General features: G+C 45.2%; 2 protein-coding genes across 2 annotated transcripts in view; one reads left to right on the plus strand and one right to left on the minus strand.

Moving 5' to 3' along the window:
* Window positions 1-1071, minus strand: part of LOC136051467 (ankyrin repeat domain-containing protein 26-like) — a 39881-nt gene extending 38810 nt beyond the window's left edge. Inside the window, 1 exon segment of the mRNA XM_065740907.1 lies at window positions 866-1071. Coding sequence (XP_065596979.1) covers window positions 866-1071 — 206 coding nt within the window.
* An 18048-nt stretch (window positions 1072-19119) lies between these two features.
* LOC136051468 (ankyrin repeat domain-containing protein 26-like) overlaps window positions 19120-24376 on the plus strand; it is a 34766-nt gene continuing 29509 nt past the window's right edge. The window contains exons 1-3 of the mRNA XM_065740908.1: window positions 19120-19322; window positions 20771-20907; window positions 23610-23669. Coding sequence (XP_065596980.1) covers window positions 19120-19322; window positions 20771-20907; window positions 23610-23669 — 400 coding nt within the window. The remainder of the gene's footprint in view (window positions 19323-20770; window positions 20908-23609; window positions 23670-24376) is intronic.

Here is a 24376-nt window from a genome sequence, read left to right on the forward strand (position 1 = left end):
CCCCTGCCAAAGCAGCTCCCTAGCCTAGGTTGCACACGTGGGTGTCCAGGTGGGTTTTGAACGTCTCCAGAGAAGGAGACTCCACCGCCTCTCTGTGCAGCCTGTGCCATTGCTCCGGCACTGCACTGCGAAGAATATCCCACACACATTTGCGCAGAACTTCCTATGCTTCAGTTTGTGGCCATTACCCCTATTCCTATCACCACACACTGCAGAGAAGAGTACAGCCTCATCCCTTTGCCTCCCATTCCTTAGATACTTATAGACATGGCTCAGATCCCCCCTGAAGCTTCTTTTCTGAAGGCTGAACAGATGCATTTTCCCCCCTAAAAACACAGGGCAAGGCAGCACAAACAGAAGGCACAGTTCCTCCTGCATGGGACACCTGCTCCAGCAGAGCAGCAGATGAGCTAGAAAGCAGTCAGGATCTTTCTCCCTCCAAGGTCACGTAAAAAATCCTGCAACTCGTCAAGAATTTATAGGGAGTGTTTTTCTTTTCAACACAATCATTAAAGGTTGGAAAAGGCCTCCAAGATATCCAGTCCACCTGTCCACCTATCACCAACGCTGCGCATTAAACCGTGTCCCTTAGTATCACTCCTACACATTTCTTAGGGACGGTGACTTCACCGCCCCCCTGGTCAGCACGTGCCAGTGCACAACCGCTCTTCTGAACAAAAAGTTGACTTCAGCATCCAACCTGAACCTCCCCTGGCACAATCTGAGGCCGTTCCCTCCCGCCCTAACAGATCCCATCACGGGCAGGCTGATGAGCCTCCTCCACAAGATCAGTTCCTCCAAGGCAGATCACCCAAAAGCTCCTTGCTACAGCCGCGCCCGTCCCATCCCGTCCCGCCGCCCTCACCGCTGCTCCTTGTCGCATCCATCGATGCTGTACTTCTTCAGCGCCTGCCGCACCTGGACCAGCACTCCTGCAGCGGCCGCTCGGTGCAGCTTGCTCAGCTCCTTCGGCCGGAGCTCGTACGCACCGGCGGGGCACGGAGAAGCGGCGCTGCAGGACGGCGGGGGCTCCCGTTTCTTTTTCTTTCCGAATGTGAATATCTTCTTCATGTCGTCTCAGGAGGCTACCGGGACGAGGAGCCCAGAGCACAACGCGAAACCCTGCTGCACGAACAGCAACCCGCAGCCAAATGAGCGGTTGGGCGTCCGGGCGACCGTTGATCCCCATGGCAACGCCGCGAGCACGGAAAAGAGGCGGGAGGCGGAGCTACGCGGTGCCAGTGGGCGCGCGCCCGCAGACAGCAGGAGAGTATGCGCATGCGCAGACTCAGTCGCGTCAGGAGCTGAGTGGACGTTTCCGTCCTGGTTTTGCTGCTTGGTGCTGCTGAAGCATCGGCAGGGCTCATTCTTGGTCTCCCTGTGGGTGTTATTTAATAGGGGCCTCAGAGCACGAGTTTTTCCTGTGTTTTGGAACTCCTGCTTGCATCTCAGCTCCTGAAAAAAGGGAGAGCTGGCAAACAAGTCTCTTTAGAAGAGCTAAAATATAATAATTTAGAAAAAGGAAAAACAAAAACAAAAAACTTTTTGCTGAAACTGCAGCCACACAAATCCGGTTTGCAAAACCTATGCGGTGTGAGTAGCTATTTTGAGAGCATCTCCTTCATCAGCGCAGTCATTTAATGGAGAAGTGACAAGCAAGATATGTTTTTAGCTAGGTGTATTTACCTTCTTCCACGTGCATTAGAAGAGTTGCAGGATATTGCTTATCAGTGTGCCATCTATGTGCTCTTCCCAGGAGAAAGTAGTTATGTCAGGTGCTCTGTAAGCTGGATGCGTGCTCAGCTGCAAAAGGTCAGCTTTCTGTCTTCCGTTTTTCCATCTTTTTTCTCCCTCATGGATGATATTAAACATACCACTTTTAAGGAGCATTTTTAATTTGTTGTAGTTAAAAACAAATAAATAGGTCATTTGGAATTTTTTTTTCAGATGTTGGTATTTCTTGTAGTGGCTCTTCATTCTCTCAGCATGTTCTCCTTAGGTCATCTGGAGCTTTCTCTGGGTACCATCAAGTAATGGCTATTTCTATTTTTATCTGCATGAGGTGATTCCGTTCTGATATCCGGTACAAGTGTTGCATAAGCACTGGTGTTATAGATAGATTCGATGGACTAAGAATCAAAGAGTCAACTATTGAATTTTATTAATCAGAGAGCAAAGAGGCAATGCAGCACTGGGCAACAGGGGACTCTGCGTTCCACCAACTGTCGCAACAGTTGAACCAATACCCGATCCTTTTATACAGTCTGTCTTCCGTATACGTGTCCTTTTCGCTTCCTCATTGCGGTGTACTCTGCGCATGATCCAGTTGTTGCTAGGGGGTCTTCTTCTGCCAGTAAGTAGTCCTCCTCCATATCTCCTTCTTGACCCTTTCTGGTGGTTTTTCCTTTTATGGTATGTTATTCATACGAACATATCTCATTGGTTAATTGCACAATCACTAGTCCTTGAACGTGTTTAGGCTAGCTCCCGGTATGCGCAAGTTTTGTGTTTTCGCAAGCTATGCTTTCTTATAGTAATGGCTATCTTTTGTGGCTTTCTTGATTGCTTAAGCAGAACGTTCATCTGCGTTACATGCTAAATCACAAATCACAGTTACTTATTTACAGGTCCCTTCCTTCTTACAGCGAACAAAAAGATTACTTTCTCACAATTCCCTCCTTTTTCTTTTATTACTATTTTTGTTCGTGGTATCTCAGTACCCCTCTTTCATTAAGCTCCAGATAATCCTCTGTCCCTGTTTCATGGAGGGACTCATATTTGGCACTCATGAGCATCAAATGGACAGCCTCCAATTTCCCTTTCACTATAGAGATTAGTTTATTGAAAATACAGGGCCCAAAGGTTAACACTAAGATCAGTAGTATCAAAGGGCCTGCTATAGTGGACAAAAGGGTTGTCATCCATGGGGAACGAGTGAACCAAGATTCATACCAACTTTGTTGCTCTTCTTCTTCCCTTTTTCTCTGTTCTAGTTGTTTTCGTAACTCTGTCATGGTGTCAATTACTATCCCAGTATGATCTGCATAAGTGCAACACTCTTCCCTTAGAGCTACACACAGTCCCCCTTGTTGTAAGAATAGAAGATCCAGTCCTCTACGATTTTGGAGTACTACCTCTGATAAAGACCTGACTGATTTCACTAATCCATCTATTGCCTTCTCAATTCGGCTTAGATCCTCGTCTACTGAGAGTCTCAAGTCCCTGAATCCCTGTTGTTGGTTTACTAGAGATGCTACCCCAGTTCCCATCCCTGCTCCCCAACACCTAATAGCACCGCTACTGTCAGTGCGGTAAATAGTTCTCTTTTTATTAGATGGTATTCCGGGGTAATCTGATGCTCATATACATAATCTTTAGGATGATATGATATTCGGGGAAGAATTAAAACTTGTATGTAATATTCGTATGTCTCGTTAAAATTATCAATCACCAGGCATGGAGTAATCCCCAGGTTATTACAAATCCATTTTGTGTTGACTGCAGGAATGAGCCATTTGGCTGGCTTTTTCGGGTCTGAGATGGACATTTTTACTTGGCAGAGGTGTTTTTTCTCTTCGGGTATACTTCCTACACACATTCCTTTGCCTTTTACCTGAGCCATTGATAATCCAGGTGTGTTTTCTTTCCCCTTTTTCCACAAACATTCCCTGGGGTTTGTTCCATTAATTCGTCCTGGCTCAGCGGGGGATCCTACGGCTTCATAAAAGGGCGGTCTCACTATATAGCATAACCAGCATCCCTCAGTTAGATTTGGGTGAGTCTCATTTAGGACTCCAAATGTGGCCTGCATTACTTTCCACAGTGCGTTATATTCCTGAGTGGGCCGATCATCTGGCCAATTAGTGGATTCGTTTCTACTCTGAGTCCCTTTTACTCCTGGGGTTACATTATTAGGACGCTTCGTTGGGTTCGTCTGACTCTCAATGTTGGCAACTGGATTGGGTCCTATAGGTACCGGGTCATGTGGGACTGGCTCCTTTTTTATGAGGAAGTATCCTCCCCGGTCTTTCCCAGGTTCCCATAACCTGGCGCCCCAAAGTTTTCCCGTTAATCATACTGGATCATTAAGTCGATCCCTGATAACATCGATTTGTATTGTCTGGCAATTACCGATGCTTACTACTCCACTACTCCATGATTCTATTAAAGGAGGGTCACAACCGTGGGGGAACCACCCGAGAGTTATATATATTTATCCCGTTCCCCTCCGGGGGAAAATCCATGAGCTACTGTCTCACAACCCCAATATCCACAAAAATAATGTCCGGGATAATTACAGTAGGGCTTTCCCAGGGTTGGATGCAGGGCAAAAATAAAATCCTACCCTGTTTAAGCAAGGTTCTACCGGAATAATGTCGCAGGGGTTGCATCTAAACGAGGGACTTCCTGAGGTTATCACTGTATGAAGGACCCGATGATCTTTCCATCTTATTAATGACCATTTGAAAGGTTCATGGCTTTTCTCATGATTTGTCTCTGCTGTTACAGTAGGGGGTCCTATAAGTCCTTTAATCATACATAATGTGAGAGCTAGGTGAAGTCCACTGCTGGATTTATTTAACCTTTCGCCATTTTTTTTTTATTTTTTATTCCCAATATTGTTCCCTGTCCGGCCTTGGGTTTCCAAAGATCCTGGAGCCACCTTAGTGTTTACGTTCCATGGGAGTTCCCTGTTCCCACCTTTTATCCCTCTGCCTCGCCCGCCAACCAGGTTGCTGCTGGCTGCGGGGTATCCCATCTTCACGGCAGCAAGGATTTCAGGGGCGGGTGTCACTCCTCTCTCCCACCTTCTGGCGGTGAGGTATTACACCGGGGCTCCTTCGTTCACTCTCGGTACTTATGTTGGATGGACCCGGAGGCTCGTCGGGGTGATGATGGTAAAATTCAGAATTTATTTCTTTGAAATATATCTATCACTAAATCGGGGATCCCACTTTTAGCTTTCGAGCTGCCGCCTTCCGGTTCAGGACCAGAGCAGTCAGCTCGCGCTGCTCCTCCCAACAGGGTTGACACATACGCCTAGGAGCCCTCCCTTCTCCGGCAGTGAACTTACCACAACTCTTTACAAATTTCACAACAGAAGCGAGCAAATAGGTGACAATTGCAATTTAGTCATCTACAGATTGCTTCTATATCATTATGTCTTGCGTTACTTTCCCATTTTATAGTTTTCCCTATAAGGTTGACATGCAAACCCCTCTAGATATTTACTCAGCCAATCCCTACAGCCGTGTACCAGTTATACTCAGGGCAAATTTGGTAGACTGACCTCACTTAATGTTCTATCAAAACATTCGTCCTTCAAGTCTTAGGAAATGACTCTCATTCTCCTCTATACATAAACACAAATTCCTTTCCCACACTTAACGACTTTCCATAAGAAATACACAATTAGTGACAAGATTAATGCTGTCACAAACCCTATTAAACACTGTACACCGAAGGGTAGGTGTTCAAACCATGCCCCAATCATTTGGCTTCTTCAGGTAGGTTGAGATTTCTTCACCAAAGGGATTATATTGGTTTTCTTTGGTTGTTCACAGAAGTCCTGGATAAGGGTGATTTCTGGAGCTGGTTGATATTCTTGCAAAATCTGTTTTAGGGCCTGCCCGAACAGATTTGGGATTCGGTAAAGCCCTGTGGTAGTACTGTCCACCTCAGCTGTTGTTTTCTCCCTGTGTCCGGGTCTTCCCATTCAAAGGCGAAATAATCTCGGCAAGACTCATCTAGAGGGCAAGCCCAAAACGCATCTTTCAAATCAATTACACTATACCATAGGTTTTCAGGGCCTAATTTACTCAATAAGGCATAAGGATTAGCAACTACAGGAAAGCGAGATATTGTCTTCTTATTTATTTCCCGTAAATCGTGTACCAAATGATAGGTACCATTAGGCTTTTTTACCGGCAATATGGGAGTGTTGAATGGGGACATACAAGGTTCCAGTAACCCCTGCTTTATAAGTCTCTCTATTTCTGGTTTTAGGCCTCTCCTTCCCTCCAATGAAATGGGGTACTGTTTTACTTTTATAGGAATTTCAGGGTCTCTAAGTTTAACTGAAAAAGGAGGTATTTCCAAACGCCCCACACTTTCGATTGTATAACATACTTCAGGGTTAATCCTCTCTTCATCCTCCACCCTTAAAGGGCAAAGTTTAATCTGTTGGGGAATGGCTTCAGGAGCACAGAGGTCCTGGCAATATGTATGAGCATAGCTTGCATGGTAGCACAGACTACATATTCATGGAAAAGTACTAGATGTTGATAGGAGGTCACGATGCCCCTGGGCCAAGTGATAAACAGCTCAAGGCGGACAAGAACTGCTGCAGGTGAGCAACCCAAGCTGCCAAGACATCTATGGGAAACTTCTGTGATTATGTTATTCACCCTGCTTTCAGTGAAGAAGGCTTCACAGGGTTGCTGATAATTGTAACTATAGGTATTTTTAGAATAAGCTGTCCTTGGTAGTCTAGTCTGTTTAGCTTTCCTTTGGGCTCTGTGTTATGCGCTGGCCACGCTGATACGGCACTCAGGGGAAAGTACACTGTGTGAACCTAGAGAAAAGCAGAAGCAGGAGATGGTCTGTGGCGAGTGGGAGAGGAAAAGTGCACTTTGAACAGGGGACGCCCTGCCAGCACTGCCTTTCACACCCTCTGCCGACGCATTCCTGTTTGAATTTCTTAGGATTAGGATGATATCAAGAGTTACCTCCCTCAGGATGGTTTCTCACTGCTGTTAATTGTTGGGAACTGCTTAAAGTTGTTTTTTCTCTGAGGCTCTCAGCCAATGATTGTGTGCCATTCTCTGTACGCCCTGTCTTAAACACTATAAGAATAAGGCTGTCCGGGTAATAAATGAGAGCTTGATCACTCGTATTGAGTTTTTGTCATGCTTCCCCGCTCGAGAGCAATCAATCCGGACCCGGAATTCCGCGACATTAATCCTTATTTCCCTGTTCTTTACTTCCAAGCTTATCCCCAGTTCTATAATTAGATCTCGTCCCAACAAATTGAATTCAGCTTCTGGTACAATTAGAAAATCTCCCAATCCTATCTTAGATTCTGTTTCTATTTTTACATTTTTAACAACCCCTACCTTAAAGGGTTCTCCCTTAGCTCCTACTACTAGGGCTGTTTCTCTGGACAATTTACATCCAGAGGGTAGTTGTTGTATGGTGGATTTCTCAGCCCCCGAGTCCACTAAAAATTCTATTTCTTCTTGTTGGGGACCTATCTTTAATTTTATCAAGGGCTCACGGTGTTTCTGGGTCCCCAAAAGGTAAAGCCCCTGACCTCCCTAGTCTTCTACACAATAATAAATCATCTTGGCTTTACTCTTATTTCCTGTCCCAGGATAATACCTCCACATTTCTAACATGAATGCTAGAGGAGAATCCTTCGGGACTGGAGGACGTTTCATGGCTACAGGGGCTTTGCTGTTTCCCTGTCCCATCTTCCGGAGTGCCTTCACTCAGCCGTCTGTGCGTTCCACTCGCTTCCCCTCGTTCGTGGCTCAAGCCTTCGCAGGCAATGAGAACCGCACTACTAGAGGGTCCACACTCGGTCCTTTCTTGCCTTTTTGCTCTTAAATTTCGGATCGTCGGTAGGAGTAAGGCAGGGAATCAAGAGTGGGGCCGCCAGCTCTGGCGGGGCGCCTCCCCAACCCTCAGAACCCGGCCACTACTCCTATCCGAGTCACGGCACCAATTGTTATAGATAGATTCGACGGACTAAGAATCAAAGAGTCAACTACTGAATTTTATTAATCAGAGAGCAAAGAGGCAATGCAGCGCTGGGCGACAGGGGACTCTGCGTTCCACCAACTGTCGCAACAGTTGAACCAATACCCGATCCTTTTATACAGTCCGTCTTCTGTATACGTGTCGTTTTCGCTTCCTCATTGCGGTGTACTCTGCGCATGATCCAGTTGTTGCTAGGGGGTCTTCTTCTGCCAGTAAGTAGTCCTCCTCCATATCTCCTTCTTGACCCTTTCTAGTGGTTTTTCCTTTTATGGTATGTTATTCATACGAACATATCTCATTGGTTAATTGCACAATCACTAGTCCTTGAACGTGTTTAGGCTAGCTCCCGGTATGCGCAAGTTTTGTGTTTTCGCAAGCTATGCTTTCTTATAGTAATGGCTATCTTTTGTGGCTTTCTTGATTGCTTAAGCAGAACGTTCATCTGCGTTACATGCTAAATCACAAATCACGGTTACTTATTTACAGGTCCCTTCCTTCTTACAGCGAACAAAAAGATTACTTTCTCACAAACCTGAAGCAGTTAATGCTGGGAAGATGGAAAAGCAGTATTTCGACCTTGAGTCCTGTCGGTACTTAACACTGCTGTGCGACAGGACGACTTTTTGTTGCTGCCAACAGCTGGCAATGCAGTAACTGCAGCTCAGGTGGAAGGTAATGCCGTGGGACTTTGTGTCTATAAGACTAGCAGTTTTGCTGGGTTCAGGAAGTTATGTGTTACTGAGGATCTGCAGCACTCATTCCTTGTCTACCAAATTTGCTAGAATATTGTACAACAAAAGAAGTCAATGTTACAGAGATGTTAGAATGGTTATACTGAGGCAAATGGAAACTGTAAAAAATATTTGTACCCACTAATTCAGCAACTTGAGGTAACAGCAGTGAGGAGAAGCAGTGAATGTTGCTGCAACTCCTTTTTATTGTGAAAACAATTTTGTGGCACTAATACACTGTATTTCAGATTTTCTGTTGCAAGTTGGTATTTAATAAACTTTGATACCTATATGACTTTTTTTTATTCTGCTGACCTTCTTGACTTCTTGCTTCCCACTGCATTCCTTGCCACTGTGACTTGCTACAGCTCTCCTCTGCTCACTTCATCTCTGCTTCTGGTGCCTGCAGCCTGTCCTGAGAGCATGTAAATGGGACAGCATGCGTCTGTGTCCTTTTCCTCCCGAGGTACTTGAAGCATGATTGCACTAAAGATCAGGGACTAGAGTAGACGTATTGCTAGCGATCACTTTAATGCTTTTCAGTGGTCTGAGCAGGAGGTGGTGGGTAAGCTCCTGGTAGTCATGAAGGGCTAGCAAACCCCTCAGCATCGGATCAGATGGGGAGCTGATCAGTTTGGAGCCTACCAAGGGCAAAGGTGCCAAGAATTTTCTCTGGCCTGCACCACGGTGATCAAAGAGGAGCTCACATTGTGGTACATTTTAGCATCTCTCCACAAAGAAGGCAGGTGCAGAAAGTCACGGCCTTCACTTCATGTGGTTATTTTAGCAAACTCGGCTGTGACCTGTTTATTTCGTGATACGCTTCTGTGCTGTTGGTTGTCAGTGAAAGGGGAAGGTTACTGTCTAGAGGAAAAGCAGCAGAGAAACTCATTGTTGGCATCTAGCATAGCAGGAGCTGAGAGCAGCTCCAGTGGAGCAATCAGTCACTAGTATGATCTCAATGGCTTTGATGTCATAAGGTTTGTCGTCATAGAAATTGGAGAGTCTATGCTTGAAACGAATGTGGAGAGGTGTGATTTCAGTGGGTGTGCTGAACCACTTTCTGGTCTTCAGTGGTGATAAATTAATAGGAAACCACGGGTAAAGTCTCTGTTGTAAATCTGGTCGTGCTTGGGGATCTCTGGGGCCTCTTTTGCACATTGGCCATCCCTTCCTGAAACAACCTCTGGTGGCTCTTTGTGCTCTCTCCAGCTGGTACAGGACAGGAATCAGGTGGAAGAATACTGCAATGGAGTTCGCTGTACCTGGAGGACACTCAGGCCTCATTGAGAGGGGCAACCTTGGGGTTCATCAGTGGGCCAAAGCCCCTGGGTCCTTCCTCTGGCAGCTTTCAGCAGTTCCAGCCACTGCACTGGCATCAGGGAGCAGGCTTGTGTGCTTCCCTCTCCACCCCTGCCCATGGAGATGGGCTTGGTGAGCACCTTCCTCACTCATAGAATGAATCATAGAAGGGCTTGGGTTGGAATGCACCTTAAATCCCATGCTGTTCCAACCCCCTGCCTCGGGCAGGGTCACCTTTCACCAGCTCAGGCTGCCCAGGCCCCATCCAGCCTGGCCTTGAGCACCCCCAGGGCCCAGGCATGCACGGCTTCTCTGGGCAGATTGTGCCAGGGCCTCACTACCTTGTGAGTAAAGAATTTCTTCCAGATGAACTAAATTCCCCCTTGTGTACTTTAAAGCCATTCTCCCTTGTCCTACCACTATCAAACTGTAAAAAGTTGGTCCCCCTCCTGTTTACAAGCTCTTCTCCACTACTGACAGGCTGCACTGAGGTCTGCCCGGAGCTCTACCTGTGGTGAGTGCTGAACAAGCAGAGAGCCTGTGGGTAGGAGCGAAGGGGCAGACCACAAGATAGGTGACACTGCTGTGTGTGCGCACTCTACAGACCTGATGAGGAGGAGGAAGCTGATGAGGCCTTCCACAAACAGCTGGAAGTAGTCCCGCAATGCGCAGTCCTGGTTTTATGGGGGACTTCAATCATTCTGATATTTGTTGGATAAGCAACACAGCCAGGCACACGTGGTCCAGGAGGTTCCTGCAACACATTCAAGACAGGTTTCTGACCCAGGTGGTGGAGGAGACAATGAGGAGAGGTGTGCTATTTCACCTTGTTCTTACTAACAAGGAAGGGCTGCTTGGGGATGTGAAGGTTGGAGGCAGTTTGAGATGCAGTGATCTTGAGTTGATGGAGTTCCAGATCTTGTGCGGAAGAAGAAAAGTAGGACTGCTACCCTGGCCTTCACAAGAACCAGCTTCGACCTCTTCAAAGACATACTTGAAGGCATCCCATGGGCTAAGAGTGTTAGAAGGTAGAGGGGCCTATGAGAGCTGGGCCACTTCTGAGCTCAAGATCGGTGCACCCCTAAGAGTAAGAAATCTGGGAAAGGTGGCAGGAGGCCTGTGAGGCTGAGCAAGGACCTCGTAGATGATTAAAAAGGAAAGGAGAAGGTCCATGAAATGTGGAAAATGGCCTGTCCGCTTGGGAAGAACACAGGAATGTTGTCAAGGTCTGTGAAGATGCAACAGGGAATGCTAAAACCCTCTGGAACTTGCAAAGGAGGGAGAGGATAACAAGAAAGGTTTTTTTAGGTATGTCAACAGTAAAAGAAAGAATCAGGAAAATATGGGTCCCCTACTAAATGAGATGGGTGTCCTGGTAACAGGGATGCTGAGAAGGTGGAGATACTGAATGCCTTCTTTGCTTCCAAGTGTAGTGTCTTGCAGCTCGAGAGGAATAACCACATGCACCAGTACAGGTTGGGGGATGACCTGCTGGAAAGGAGCTCTGCAGTAAAGGAAAAGGAGGTTCTGGAAGACAACAGGCTGGCCATGAGCCAGCAGTGTGCCCTGGTAGACAAGAAGGCCAGTGGCACCTTGGGATGCCCCCTCTCCTCTGCTCTGCTGTGGCCACGTTTAGAATTCTGTGTCCAGTCCTGGGCTTCCCAGTTCAAAAAAGACAGGGATCTCCTAGGAGTCCAGCGGAGGGCCATGAAGATGACAAAGGGCCTGGAGCATCTCCAGTGTGAGAAAAAGCTGAGTAACCGAAGTCTGTTCAGCCTTGGGAAAAGAGGACTGAGGAGGAATCAGATTAATGTTTATAAATATCTAAAGGGAGATGGAAGGCAAACGGATGAGGCCAGGCTCACCCTTTTGTGTGCAGTGAGGAGATTGTAAACAAAGAGCAATGGTCTAAAACTTGAACACAGAAAGCTCCGTAAAAACATGTGGAAGATCTTTGTGGTAAGGGTGACAAGAGTCCTGGAACAGGTTGCCCAGAGAGGTTGTAGAATCTCCTTCTATGGAAGCATTCAAGACCCTAAGTACACCTACCCATGTGATCCATTGTAGGGTACCTGCTTTAGCAATGGGCTTGGACTCAGGGATCTCTTGAGGTCCCTTCCAAATCCTGTAGTGCTGCGATTGGCTCTTGCACCTTTTCTGTACTTTATGCCCAGATTATCTTCACTGAACAAGTCTTTCTTGGTACTGCAGAAGAGTCATCTTAGAACTTCCTGGCTTCCTCAGTTACTAAGGGTCAGGAGCCCCATGGCAGAACGCAACAGAGACTTTTATAAATGTTGGAAGTTGGAGCATAAAATTCAAATGACTTGACCAATGTTGTGAACTATGTGGGATGTTAAACAGTCTCTGGACAAAACAGGAAGCTGTCCCCTGTAGCCACACGACAAACAACACTTAAATCATAACAGTAGTGGACTCCTTCAACCATTTTATTTCATTTCACATGAAAGACTGTTTCCACTCTCATCCTAACAATTTGAATCGAAAGAATCATATAGCTGCCTTTTCAAAGCCCTTGAGCAATTTCAGCTCCTGAGCTTAATCATGGAATCATGGAATCACCAAGGTTGGAAAAGACCTACAAGATCATCTAGTCCAACCGTCCACCTATTTGCCACCATCCATGAGTCAGTGTAAAGATAAAGTACTGGCCACCTCTGTCGTTCAGCAATATCTAAGGCCAGCTGGACAGCCTTTACCTCTGCAAATTGACTTGATTCTCCTTTTCCTTCAGTGGCCTCAGCAACTCGTCGTGTGGGGCTCCACACAGCAGATTTCCATCTGCGGTGCTTACCCACAATGCGACAGGATCCATCTGTGAACAGCGCATATCTCTTTTCATTGTCTGGTAGTTCATTATATGGTGGGGCCTCTTTGGCACGTGATACCTCCTCTGCTGGTGTTGTTCCAAACTTTTTACCTTCAGTCCAGTCCGTGATCACTTCTAGGATTCCTGGATGACTGAGGTTCCCCATCCGAGCTCGCTGTGTAATCAGCGCAATCCACTTACTCCAAGTGGCATCAGTAGCATGATGGGTAGAGGGAACCTTTCCTTTGAACATCCAGTTCAGCACTGGCAGTCGAGGTGCCAGAAGGAGCTGCGTTTCAGTTCGGAAGCAGCTCGAACCCCCTCGTACGCGGCTAATATCTCCTTCTCAGTTGGAGTGTAGCGCTCCTCAGACCCCCTGTACGCCCGACTCCAGAATCCAAGGGGTCAGCCTCGGGTCTCTCCAGGAGCTCTTTGCCACAGACTCCAAGTGGGACCTTCCTTTCCAGCAGCAGTGTAGAGGATGTTCTTTACATCCTGTCCCGTCCGCACTGGCCCCAGGGCCACGGCACGGGCTATCTCCTGCTTAATTTGCTCAAAAGCCTGCTGCTGCTCAGGGCCCCACACAAAATCATTCTTCTTCCGCGTCACCCAATAGAGAGGGCTCACAATGAGACTGTAGTTTGGAACATGCATTCTCCAAAAGCCCACTACACCCAGAAAAGCTTGGGTCTCTGTCTTACTTGTGGCTGGAGACATGGCAGTGATTTTGTTAATCACATCTGTAGGGATGTGACGACATCCATCTTGCCACTTTATATCTAGGAACTGAATTTCCTGTGCAGGCCCTTTCACTTTGCTTCGCTTGATAGCAAAGCCAGCTCGCAGAAGGATCTGGATTATTCTCTCTCCTTTCTCAAAAACTTCCCCTGCTGTATTGCCCCACACAATGATATCATCAATGTAAGTGCTCAGGAGCACCATCCTCTCAGTGAGCCCTGTCAGCTCCTGGGCTACGATCTGTTTCTCCCTTTGAGAGAGGAGCTGAGTAAACCTCCTCATGGTAAAATAAAGAAAGAAAGAAATTTCAGCTGCAACATTAAGGCTGATGCTGTGTATTCATTAGATGTGTTTTCCTGAACCTCTCAGTATCCCTCACTGCCACTGAAGGGATAGAAAAGAACACCACCTGTACTTCCACTCCACCCACCAATTGCCCTAATTCCCTACGGTCCCTTTTGACAGCCCTAAGTATTCTCTCAGCAACTTCAGCCTGCCAGCCTGACCTATCAGAAGGAATAATAGGTGATGGTTGGAAACGATGATACTAAGTATTTTCCAGCCATTCCAGAAAAAGATAGTTTCCTGGCCCTTAGTAGTACAGTTTGTAGCCTAAATTGATAGTTGCACCATGATACCTGGTGAAGCTTTCCTACAGCAAGGACTGACTACTTTATATTATGTCTAAAAAGTGTAATTTTTACGGGAAATGTTAAACAATTAGCTTGCTGCCACTAGATGGCAAAAAGCACTCGTAGAAAGCAGCAACACTGCTCTCAGCACTAAGGAGAGTTCATTCCTTCCTGGGACAGGAAGGAAATAAGGCAGTGTAAAGGTCCTGTCCAAACATGCACTGCTTGTTTGAAAGCTCTGCCTGATTACGCCTATCTCTCTGCACGGAGTTGGGCTTCTTTTGACAGAGGGCCTTATTATAATCTTGATAGAAGCACAGAAAATGTTAAGTAAAAAACAACTTGTAAAGCCAGCTACCACAAATTTTTAACAAACCTTGCAGCTGCACTTCCCCACAGAGAACATGGCAAAACTTTGATGACAGAGCTCAACAAATTTAGGCAAACTTGCTGTAAAAGACTGAAGTGTCTCACTTTGTCCATTCTTTTTAGGTTGTCTTCCTGCAATAGTAGGAGAGCAAGAGGAAGAGTCTGAATCTCCTCAGTATTCTAAGGCACTTTCTGTGAAGGATGCACATGGTTCCCCATTGGCTTGCTTACATCTTGGCTTGCTTACTTTTGGGCTTCTTTCCCTGTGGGCTGGCTGCCCTCTTCTGCTGCCTGTGCCTTATGCTTCTGAACAAGGCAACCTTGAAATACTTATGCTCTAGGCCAGCTGTTCAAGGTATGTCATACTGCTAGTAGGCCTTGGTGCTCTCCACAAGCTGGAGGAGCAAAGCAGTGTGTTAGAAGCAGCCTTCTTGTGGGGACATACAAACACTTTGCTGTCCCTCCAAGTTTCTGCTCTGAAGCTGACATGAACCTAACGGCGGATGAGCCATGGATATTTCTGAATTGACCTTATCCCTGATTCTAGGAGGAGCTCAAGCTCCTGCCTTGGATACCTGTAAGAGACTGTGAATCGACCCTCCTGCTAAGCTTGGTCCACATGAAAGACTGCAAGCATACTGGGGATTAATTCATGTAAACAGGCACCAAATTACACAACACAACTCAAGTACATCAAAGCTATGGACTCTGAGGTTTCTCTGCATCTGCCCTAAGTTTCCACCTAATTCCCAGAGGGTGGTGCTCAGTCCTCTGCTGCAGAAAACCAGTGTGGGGAATTGATCCTCTCTATGGGGCTTTTCTATAGCTCAGGATGCTTCAGCGTGCACTGAGCTGTGATGGTCGGGCTGGCAAGGAACGGGACTGCTGCTTTCAGTTTCTGCCCCTGTGAGCAGCCTTAGGTAACAGTGGAGACCTAAGCTCAGGTTGTTGCAGTACCCCGGGCATCATTTTGGCAGGGTAGATTGAGTAACATGGAAGTAGGTTTCCTTATTTTATTAACCAGGCACCTGTGATTAGGAGGGCTACTCATTAAGAAGCTGCTTTGTTCATACTGGGAGAAATGCGCACGCGTTCCTCTTAAAAGGCTGCTTATGAATTCTAATAGATCAAAATGCAATGAAGAAACGTGAGGTTTTGAAAGTGGAAGTTTTCAATTTCCCTTCATGTATTTCTGTTTCAGGCTCCAGGCTGAAGGTGACAGATTGGAAGCCACAGTTCAGCAATAGAGCAAAATGACTGAAGCTGCTTTGAGCAACCTGCAAGCCTTTGCCTCAGTAAGTTAGTTAAGAACCTCTGGTTTTTGCAAGCTCCTGAGCCTAGTTAAGTAATTCTGTGGGGAAAATACAGGATGAGATTTTCCTGGAGAACCTAGGAAAGCTGAGCTCCCGAGCTGTGCTGCCCATAGGCTGCTCTGAAAATCCTGCCGGCCCATTCCCCAGCTTTGTGATTTTAAGAGTTTTCCCATGATCCTATGGCAAGTCACTGTTAAAAATAGAAGGTAAGGGTTTACATTAACATGCTGGTGTATGTTCTGTTTTAGACCAGTAGTGATATTGAAGAACTCAGACTGCACTTCAGACTTTCCTCCTCATTAGTGGTATTTATCAAGATTGTAGAACTCTGCACAGCACGGACTTGAAGTGCCTCATTCTCCCTAATACAGTGGTTACAATTGGTATAAAGGTATGCTTTAATCTGAGCCCTACGTGAAGGAAATCGTTCGTGTTTTTTGTCTAGGGAAGTAAGAGATGACTGCAAGCCCTGTTCTGAACTGATACTGGCAAGAGCAGCAGTGAGGTGTGAACTATGGGAAGAAAAATTGCAGCATGATGTTATCCTTCTTTTTGTGCTTATACAAATTCATGGTTGCCTGGAGGACTTGGTAGCTGCCTTACAGTCAGCTTGGATGACTGAAGAGGGGCATCAACACATAGGACTATTTCCTGGACAGGTAACAGATGAAAACACCTTTTCTTCATACGCACTTCCATGACAAATGCCATTTTGTCAGACTGTCCCTCTGCTGCCATCTGTCACACAGCAATAAAATGCAGTGGAATATTGGTGAGGAGGTTCAACACCTACTGCTATACCATCAACACCCACCTCTGACATCATGGGCCAAAAGAATAACATAGGAGGCATTACTTCAGGAGCAACACTCATTAAATATATAATATAGGTAATGTATATAAAATCACAAAACTGCATTTTTAATGTTTGCTTTTAAAACACACCAAAAAAAGAGCAACAAAACCACAAAAACAGTGGGATACATGACCTTGTTTCTGTGAAAGGACTGCATCAGGCTGGTTTGATGGCAGCGACTGCCGTTCTCAGTGAGCACTCAAGGTGTTCAACAGAGAGTTGTGATGAAGTGTTACTCTTCCCGTGCTTCACCCTTGTTCACAAGTGTACGTACTGTCAAGAGCAGTGACATGAGTAAGGCAGGGGTATTTCTCACTGGTAAGATGGGGCTTATCAAAGTCTGCTAGAGAGACACGATCATGGTTTTAGTTGCAACTCTATACATTCCATTTGAAAATTCACAAGTAATATATTTATGTCAACTGCAAATGGAGTTTCAAAGAAATGAAGTTATTGATGTTTTTTTCAGCAGTCTTGAAACCTATTCTCAAATTCCATTATCAAGACGGAAAGCACAGCTGCATCTTTTTTGCTGTTTACTGGATTGTGTTTAGCCAATGTACTAAAGTCCATGCTATTTGCCATCAACTGAGTTAGCACCACACTTCCCCTCGTGCCCTGGTTGCAACCCAGATGGGGAAAACATTGTACTAACGTTTGGTTGTTGCTGAGGGGCTGGGTGTTTTCAGCCGACATTCCTCACTTTCTCACAGTTTATAATTAGGAAATAGTTGAAAGTTTTATTTCATTTTGTTATCAATTAAAATGTATATAAGCAAAATAATAATAATAATAATAATCCAATTATGATGTACCTACATTCACAACAACACATAAGTCTGTTTGAAACTGCAGCATAATCTCATGAATCTATGTGGTTCTGAGTATACGAGGGTAGTGTGTTGCATATCCCTGTTTCTGTTGTGAAAATATCATTCCTTGCTTCTCACTTAGAGGAAACCTAAAGAAATCCTTTCAGCCTTTTCAGTAGAAAGCTAGTTGTTAATCCACCGGAGGATTAACAGACTGTGTGCATGAAATACAGTGTGAGAGCTTCAGACTGGACAGGGAAAAGCTAAACTACATCTAAGCATACACATTGGCTGCACAGGGGAGTAGAAGTGTAATACCAAAAGCAGCACTGCAACTCCAGCTCTCCACTCAGGCAGAGCTGAAGCTGCTACAGTCTCTACCTGAAAGATGCATGCAACCACCCAGCTCTCTTCATAGCCCTGGAGCTAGCAATGCAGAAACATACACTGTGCCTGGGAAGCTTTCCCAGCTTCTAAGCACATCAGCTGCAAAGCAGGTGTAGTAAGTCACCAGACAATGTGCAGCACACTGGTATCAGTCCAACAGGTCTATAGTGCTATTGCTACTCTTTGGTAAACAAAATACACACGATGATTTAATAAGGGGAAAATAAAAACAGGAGAGCTTTAGACTGCCATTTTGTACCTCAGAGCTGCAAGGACTGCGAGCTAAATTATCCAACTGTGTTGAGTTATGTCAAATGAAAGGTGAGTCTTTAGCAGACTAACCCAAATGCCAATGCTTATGCAACACTTGTACCGGATATCAGAACGGAATCACCTCATGCAGACAAAAATAGAAATAGCCATTACTTGATGGTACCCAGAGAAAGCTCCAGATTACCTAAGGAGAACATGCTGAGAGAATGAAGAGCCACTACAAGAAATACCAACATCTGAAAAAAAAATTCCAAATGACCTATTTATTTGTTTTTAACTACAACAAATTAAAAATGCTCCTTAAAAGTGGTATGTTTAATATCATCCATGAGGGAGAAAAAAGATGGAAAAACGGAAGACAGAAAGCTGACCTTTTGCAGCTGAGCACGCATCCAGCTTACAGAGCACCTGACATAACTACTTTCTCCTGGGAAGAGCACATAGATGGCACACTGATAAGCAATATCCTGCAACTCTTCTAATGCACGTGGAAGAAGGTAAATACACCTAGCTAAAAACATATCTTGCTTGTCACTTCTCCATTAAATGACTGCGCTGATGAAGGAGATGCTCTCAAAATAGCTACTCACACCGCATAGGTTTTGCAAACCGGATTTGTGTGGCTGCAGTTTCAGCAAAAAGTTTTTTGTTTTTGTTTTTCCTTTTTCTAAATTATTATATTTTAGCTCTTCTAAAGAGACTTGTTTGCCAGCTCTCCCTTTTTTCAGGAGCTGAGATGCAAGCAGGAGTTCCAAAACACAGGAAAAACTCGTGCTCTGAGGCCCCTATTAAATAACACCCACAGGGAGACCAAGAATGAGCCCTGCCGATGCTTCAGCAGCACCAAGCAGCAAAACCAGGACGGAAACGTCCACTCAGCTCCTGACGCGACTGAGTCTGCGCATGCGCAAACTCTCCTGCTGTCTGCGGGCGCGCGCTCACTGGCACCGCTTAGCTCCGCCTCCCGCCGCGCATGCGTAGTGCTCGCGGCGTTGCCATGGGGATCAACGGTCGCCCGGACGCCCAACCGCTCATTTGGCTGCGGGTTGCTGTTCGTGCAGCAGGGTTTCGCGTTGTGCTCTGGGCTCCTCGTCCCGGTGGCCTCCTGAGACGACATGAAGAAGATATTCACATTCGGAAAGAAGAAACGGGAGCCGCCGCCGTCCTGCAGCGCCGCTTCTCCGTGCCCCGCCGGTGCGTACGAGCTCCGGCCGAAGAAGCTGAGCAAGCTGCACCGAGCGGCCGCTGCAGGAGTGCTGGTCCAGGTGCGGCAGGCGCTGAAGAAGTACAGCATCGATGGACGCGACAAGGAGCAGCGGTGAGGGTGGCGGGACGGGATGGGACGGGCGCGGCTGTAGCAAGGAGCTTTTGGGTGATCTGCCTTGGAGGAACTGATCTTGTGGAGGAGGCTCATCAGCCTGCCCGTGATGGGATCTGTTAGGGCGGGAGGGAACGGCCTCAGATTGTGCCAGGGGAGGTTCAGGTTGGATGCTGAAGTCAACTTTTTGTTCAGAAGAGCGGTTGTGCACTGGCACGTGCTGACCAGGCGGGCGGTGAAGTCACCATCCCTAAGAAATGTGTAGGAGTGATACTAAGGGACACGGTTTAATGCGCAGCGTTGGTGATAGGTGGACAGGTGGACTGGATATCTTGGAGGCCTTTTCCAACCTTTAATGATTGTGTGAAAAAGAAAAACACTCCCTATAAATTCTTGACGAGTTGCAGGATTTTACGTGACCTTGGAGGGAGAAAGATGCTGACTGCTTTCTAGCTCATCTGCTGCTCTGCTGGAGCAGGTGTCCCATGCAGGAGGAACTGTGCCTTCTGTTTGTGCTGCCTTGCCCTGTGTTTTCAGGGGGGAAAATGCATCTGTTCAGCCTTCATAAAAGAGGCTTCAGGGGGGATCTGAGCCATGTCTATAAGTATCTAAGGAATGGGAGGCAAAGGGATGAGGCTGTACTCTTCTCTGCAGTGTGTGGTGATAGGAATAGGGGTAATGGCCACAAACTGAAGCATAGGAAGTTCTGCGCAAATGTGTGTGGGATATTCTTCGCAGTGCAGTGCCGGAGCAATGGCACAGGCTGCACAGAGAGGCGGTGGAGTCTCCTTCTCTGGAGACGTTCAAAACCCACCTGGACACCCACGTGTGCAACCTAGGCTAGGGAGCTGCTTTGGCAGGGGGTTGGACTCAAAGAGGTCTCTTCCAGCCCCTACTGTGATTCGGTGAAACTCCTGCAGGTACTGTTCGGATGACTGCAGCTTTGGATACAAGCACACTGAGTAGTTGTCGTCAGACCCTTAGCAGTTTGAAAAAGCCCCTTTCTTTCTGTCTTTAACCTGAAGAAAAGAAGTTTAATTTTCTCATGCGTATTGGAAACACAGCTTTCCCTCTCAGAAGGGGACTTCTTCTGTGATATCCCATTTATATCATAGCTGTAAGCACCAGGAAGGTCAGGTAATATTTGTTTTAGTCAGGATACCAGTGTTCTGCCATCTGCTCTGCCAGACGTTGTCAGATGTAGAACACTTTTGCACCAAACTGGTTGCAGTAATAACCAAGCTAGTGCATGAATATTATTCCTATATTTTTACTTTAGCATGTTACAGTCAGGCAATAAGTAGACTGTGTTACCCTGACTGAATATATCAAACATTTTGGCTATGGATGTGTCTAGAGTGGATAGTAGGAGGCTCTTACTATTCCATTAAGTGTTGTGTGCAGGTATGGGATTATTTTTCTCAAATGCATTTCCTCTCTTTCTATAGTCTTAGTAAACAACTGGCAGACGGGGAGGACACAGGGGAAGCTTCTGCACGTGATAGCCAAGACATCGCAGTACCTATGACTCCTGACAAGTCTAGTGCTACTGGCTTTACCTTGGGTGCACCTGCTATGGACCGAGGTAGGATTTTTAACTGTGGTAGAGCTAATGAGAAAATCATGATGGTTTCTTCCTTAGGTTGGTTTGTATCTTTTTAGTTTACTGCGCTTAGTATTGATTTTGGTGGAAGCATCAGTTCGACTGTTGCAAGAAGTTTTATGAATGTGCTTGCTTGCGGCTACTTTGAAATGCATCTCAACAGATTGTGAGGACAGTTGTGATTTGTGTTCATTACATCTATCCACTCATACAGTTGTCACCTTCAGCCCATCAAGTTGCTCCATTATTTGAGTTTTCCTTTTGGCAAGGAGGAGAAGGGAAGACGGGGAACAAACTAGGTTAGAGTGACCTTGTTTATTCAGGTGTGCAGTTTTACTTAGAGATGCTCTTTCAGATCCTTGCTCAGAAGATCAGATTGCAACAGCTGTAGTTTTGTCCTGAATTGTTTTATCTTTTGTAGCAGTGAAGCAGCAGATGACTTGCAAGAAGATGCATGTTTTGTTGAGTTCCACAGGATTTCTGTCACTTTGTTTTAATTGTGATAGTCTCACCCGTACTAAGCTCCTTGTAGAAAGTCACATAACTTCTCACCTTCAATTACAGTTGTTTTTGTGCTGTGGAGACATTAACAAAAATTGTCTTGGACAGGTAACTTCATCAGCAACAATGGTACAGTGTTTGTGTATACTGCATCTTTTTGGACATGGTTTGGTTTATGATAAAAGTGATGCTTTTCTTCAGCTCCAATCGGTTTTATTTAAGGAAGACCACAGGACTTTGTGATCCAGAAATACTGTAGCCTTGCCTCGTTGCTTTGTAATTAAAGGAAGGGAACTCCTTTAAAATCCAGGCAGCGTTTATATGCTCATATTGCCCCAAAGGAATCTTAGAAAACCACTGTTTTAGTATAAAGGAAATGTTTACCTTGCCATTTACATTTCAGGCCCCGCTAACATAGGAGATTTTATTTATTCCTTATTTTTAAGGGCTTTGTGTCAGAATTATGTCAAACGCAATTCATTATCTATTACACTTGCTCATCATTTATTATTATTATTGTAAGGCGTTGGGAAGTATAAACAAAGAATACACGGCATATTTTTTCTTCCCAGACTCTTCACAGATATAATAGATTTTAGACCCAAGTGATGTTGTCTTTGACTTAGGAGCAGTTGCTTTGAAATCGACATTGGTTGGAAAAGTTTCTCGTAGGTTGGTTTTGCAGATTTGTTTGCTTGCTCTTCGGTGGGGCTTGATACAGTTGGTTTAATCATCAAAATCCTGTTTTCACCCCAAACCCACTCAGTTGCTACCTTCTGTGCATGTAGATAGTTTCTCTTTTTCTCCACAGTAAGGGCTGACAGGCCTGGATCACTTTAAAATATGAAGGATTCTTATTCTGAGAAGAAGGTAGACTAAATATTAGGATGGAATTGTTTACTGTGAGGGTGGTGAGACGCTGGTCCAGGTTGCCCAGTGAGGCTGTGGATGCCTTGAACCTTGAATGCCCCAGAGGCATTCAAGGCCAGGCTGGATGGAGCAGCCTGGTCTAGAGGGAGGTGCCTGTGCCTAAAGCAGGGGGGTTGGAACTCAGTTTAAATCTTAACGGTCTTTTCCAACAGACTCTTAGAGGTGACCCAGCAGGTGAACTGGAGGGCACAGAGGGAAACTTCAGTAGCATAGTAGGAACAATATTGGAATTAATTTTGCAGTCTCTGGCTTGCATCCACACTTTGCATCATGCGATTCCTTTTAATATGCCACAGTAACAGTCCTCAAAGTGTTCGTTAGAAAAGAAGCTGGGATTCCAAGGCAGAGACCAGAGAAATGCCCACTTTGGAATTATTTTCTTTTCTTTTGCTTTTCTCTGTTATTTTTCTGCCATTTAAAATGTTGACCTTATTCTTTCTGCTACATTTGTACTTTCTAGTTAGAGGACTGTGAAGAATGTTGAACAGGTCAGCATCTTTAAGAAGTTCGCTCATGATTATTTGAATATCAGAACATGAACCTTTTTATTAATCACAGGCAAATTGATTTCCAGAACTAACGTATTGAATGACTGACCTCTTGGATTTTAAGTAGGAGTTTATTTTTAAGAAAAATAATAATGGTGAAGTTCTTATTTTGAGTTGTGTCTTCAGTGACTGTTTTTAGCCACTGTAGCACGTACTAGTGTGCCGTTCCTTCACTGTTTCCCCAAGTTGTTAGAGAATTAGTCTCGGCATTGTAAAGCTCTTAGAAAAGTACATCAGCACTCCTGTGTGATTTATATCTCCTGAGGTCAGATAAAACTTTTCCTATATTCCCCCGCTGAGGAAACAGAGGAAAACAGAAAGGATGAGAAACCATCTTGAGATCTTTTCAACCCAAGCCCATTCTGTGATCCTTTTTATCTGTTTCATAAATGTATGTTTCTGATAATAGCTGTTTTTCCACATTATTGCATGTATTGTGATAAAATCAATATAAACAGGACGACCTTCTGCTCCAGAGAAAAGTGACAGCTTTGTTGTGAAAGAATTTGATGAAGGGATACGGTTCCATTACTTCTCTTTTGAAACACGGATGTATATATGCACACAAATGCACATCATAGTCACAGTGCTTTCTCCCAGTGCTGTAGCTTTGTCTGTGTGCTTTTTGTGTTTTCCAGTCTTCTAAGATTTTAAATTTATTCTGATGTCATTGTTTCGTCTGTGCTTTCCATGCCTTTCCCTTAGTGGATATAGGAATGCAACCATCTCCTAAGCAGACATCAAGAAAAGGAGAATCAAGGAAAGGTATTATGCACAGCAGTATTTTAAATATGAAACATGTCTTGTGATGCACTAACACATCATAGGTTTATTATCTTGCAGATCCATATCTTGGTGGTTTAAGATCTATAAGTTAGAGTGAATTTGGGGCAGATTTATTTGTTTGCATGTTTTGCATGAGTTCATTATTACTGAATTCAGCAATTGCTTTTGTCGCTTGTGATAGCGTTTTGTTTTTTAGGTTGTATGTTTGTTTGCTTGGTAGTCTGTTCTTCTGTTGCTCAGAAATGGGGACGGGATTCAAATAAAGTGGAAACAGGCAATCCCTAGGGACTAGATCTCATTTCTGTGTCAATGCATCATGGCTGTGACTTTGGTCTAGCTGAAAGCTATTTCGTGAAATTCTTGTCCTGCCTTGAAAAGGATAGTGTGACCTGGTTTTGATCATTGGTTCTATGTATTATATGTTGAAAGCAAAAGTTCAGATAAGTTAATGAGCTGTTTTGATTAATTCTAGCGATACTTAATGAAGTTGTAACTGAAGTCACCTGTCCAGTGTTTAACTGTTCTACACAGCAGCAATTTTCTGTTGTGTGTGTAAAGTTAGCAGATAGAGTCTTAGTACTGAGTTAGTTAGTTATATGTACTGCAGTATTCTGTTAGCGTTTAAGAATGTTCTGTGTTTGTCTGTAGAGGAAAACATCAAAAATCAGACTGTAAGCATTTAATCC

The sequence above is a fragment of the Cyrtonyx montezumae genome, unplaced genomic scaffold (genome assembly GCF_038088225.1).
Source record: "Cyrtonyx montezumae isolate F1298 unplaced genomic scaffold, pur_monq_1.0 scaffold_3, whole genome shotgun sequence".
Taxonomy (NCBI): Eukaryota; Metazoa; Chordata; class Aves; order Galliformes; family Odontophoridae; genus Cyrtonyx; species Cyrtonyx montezumae.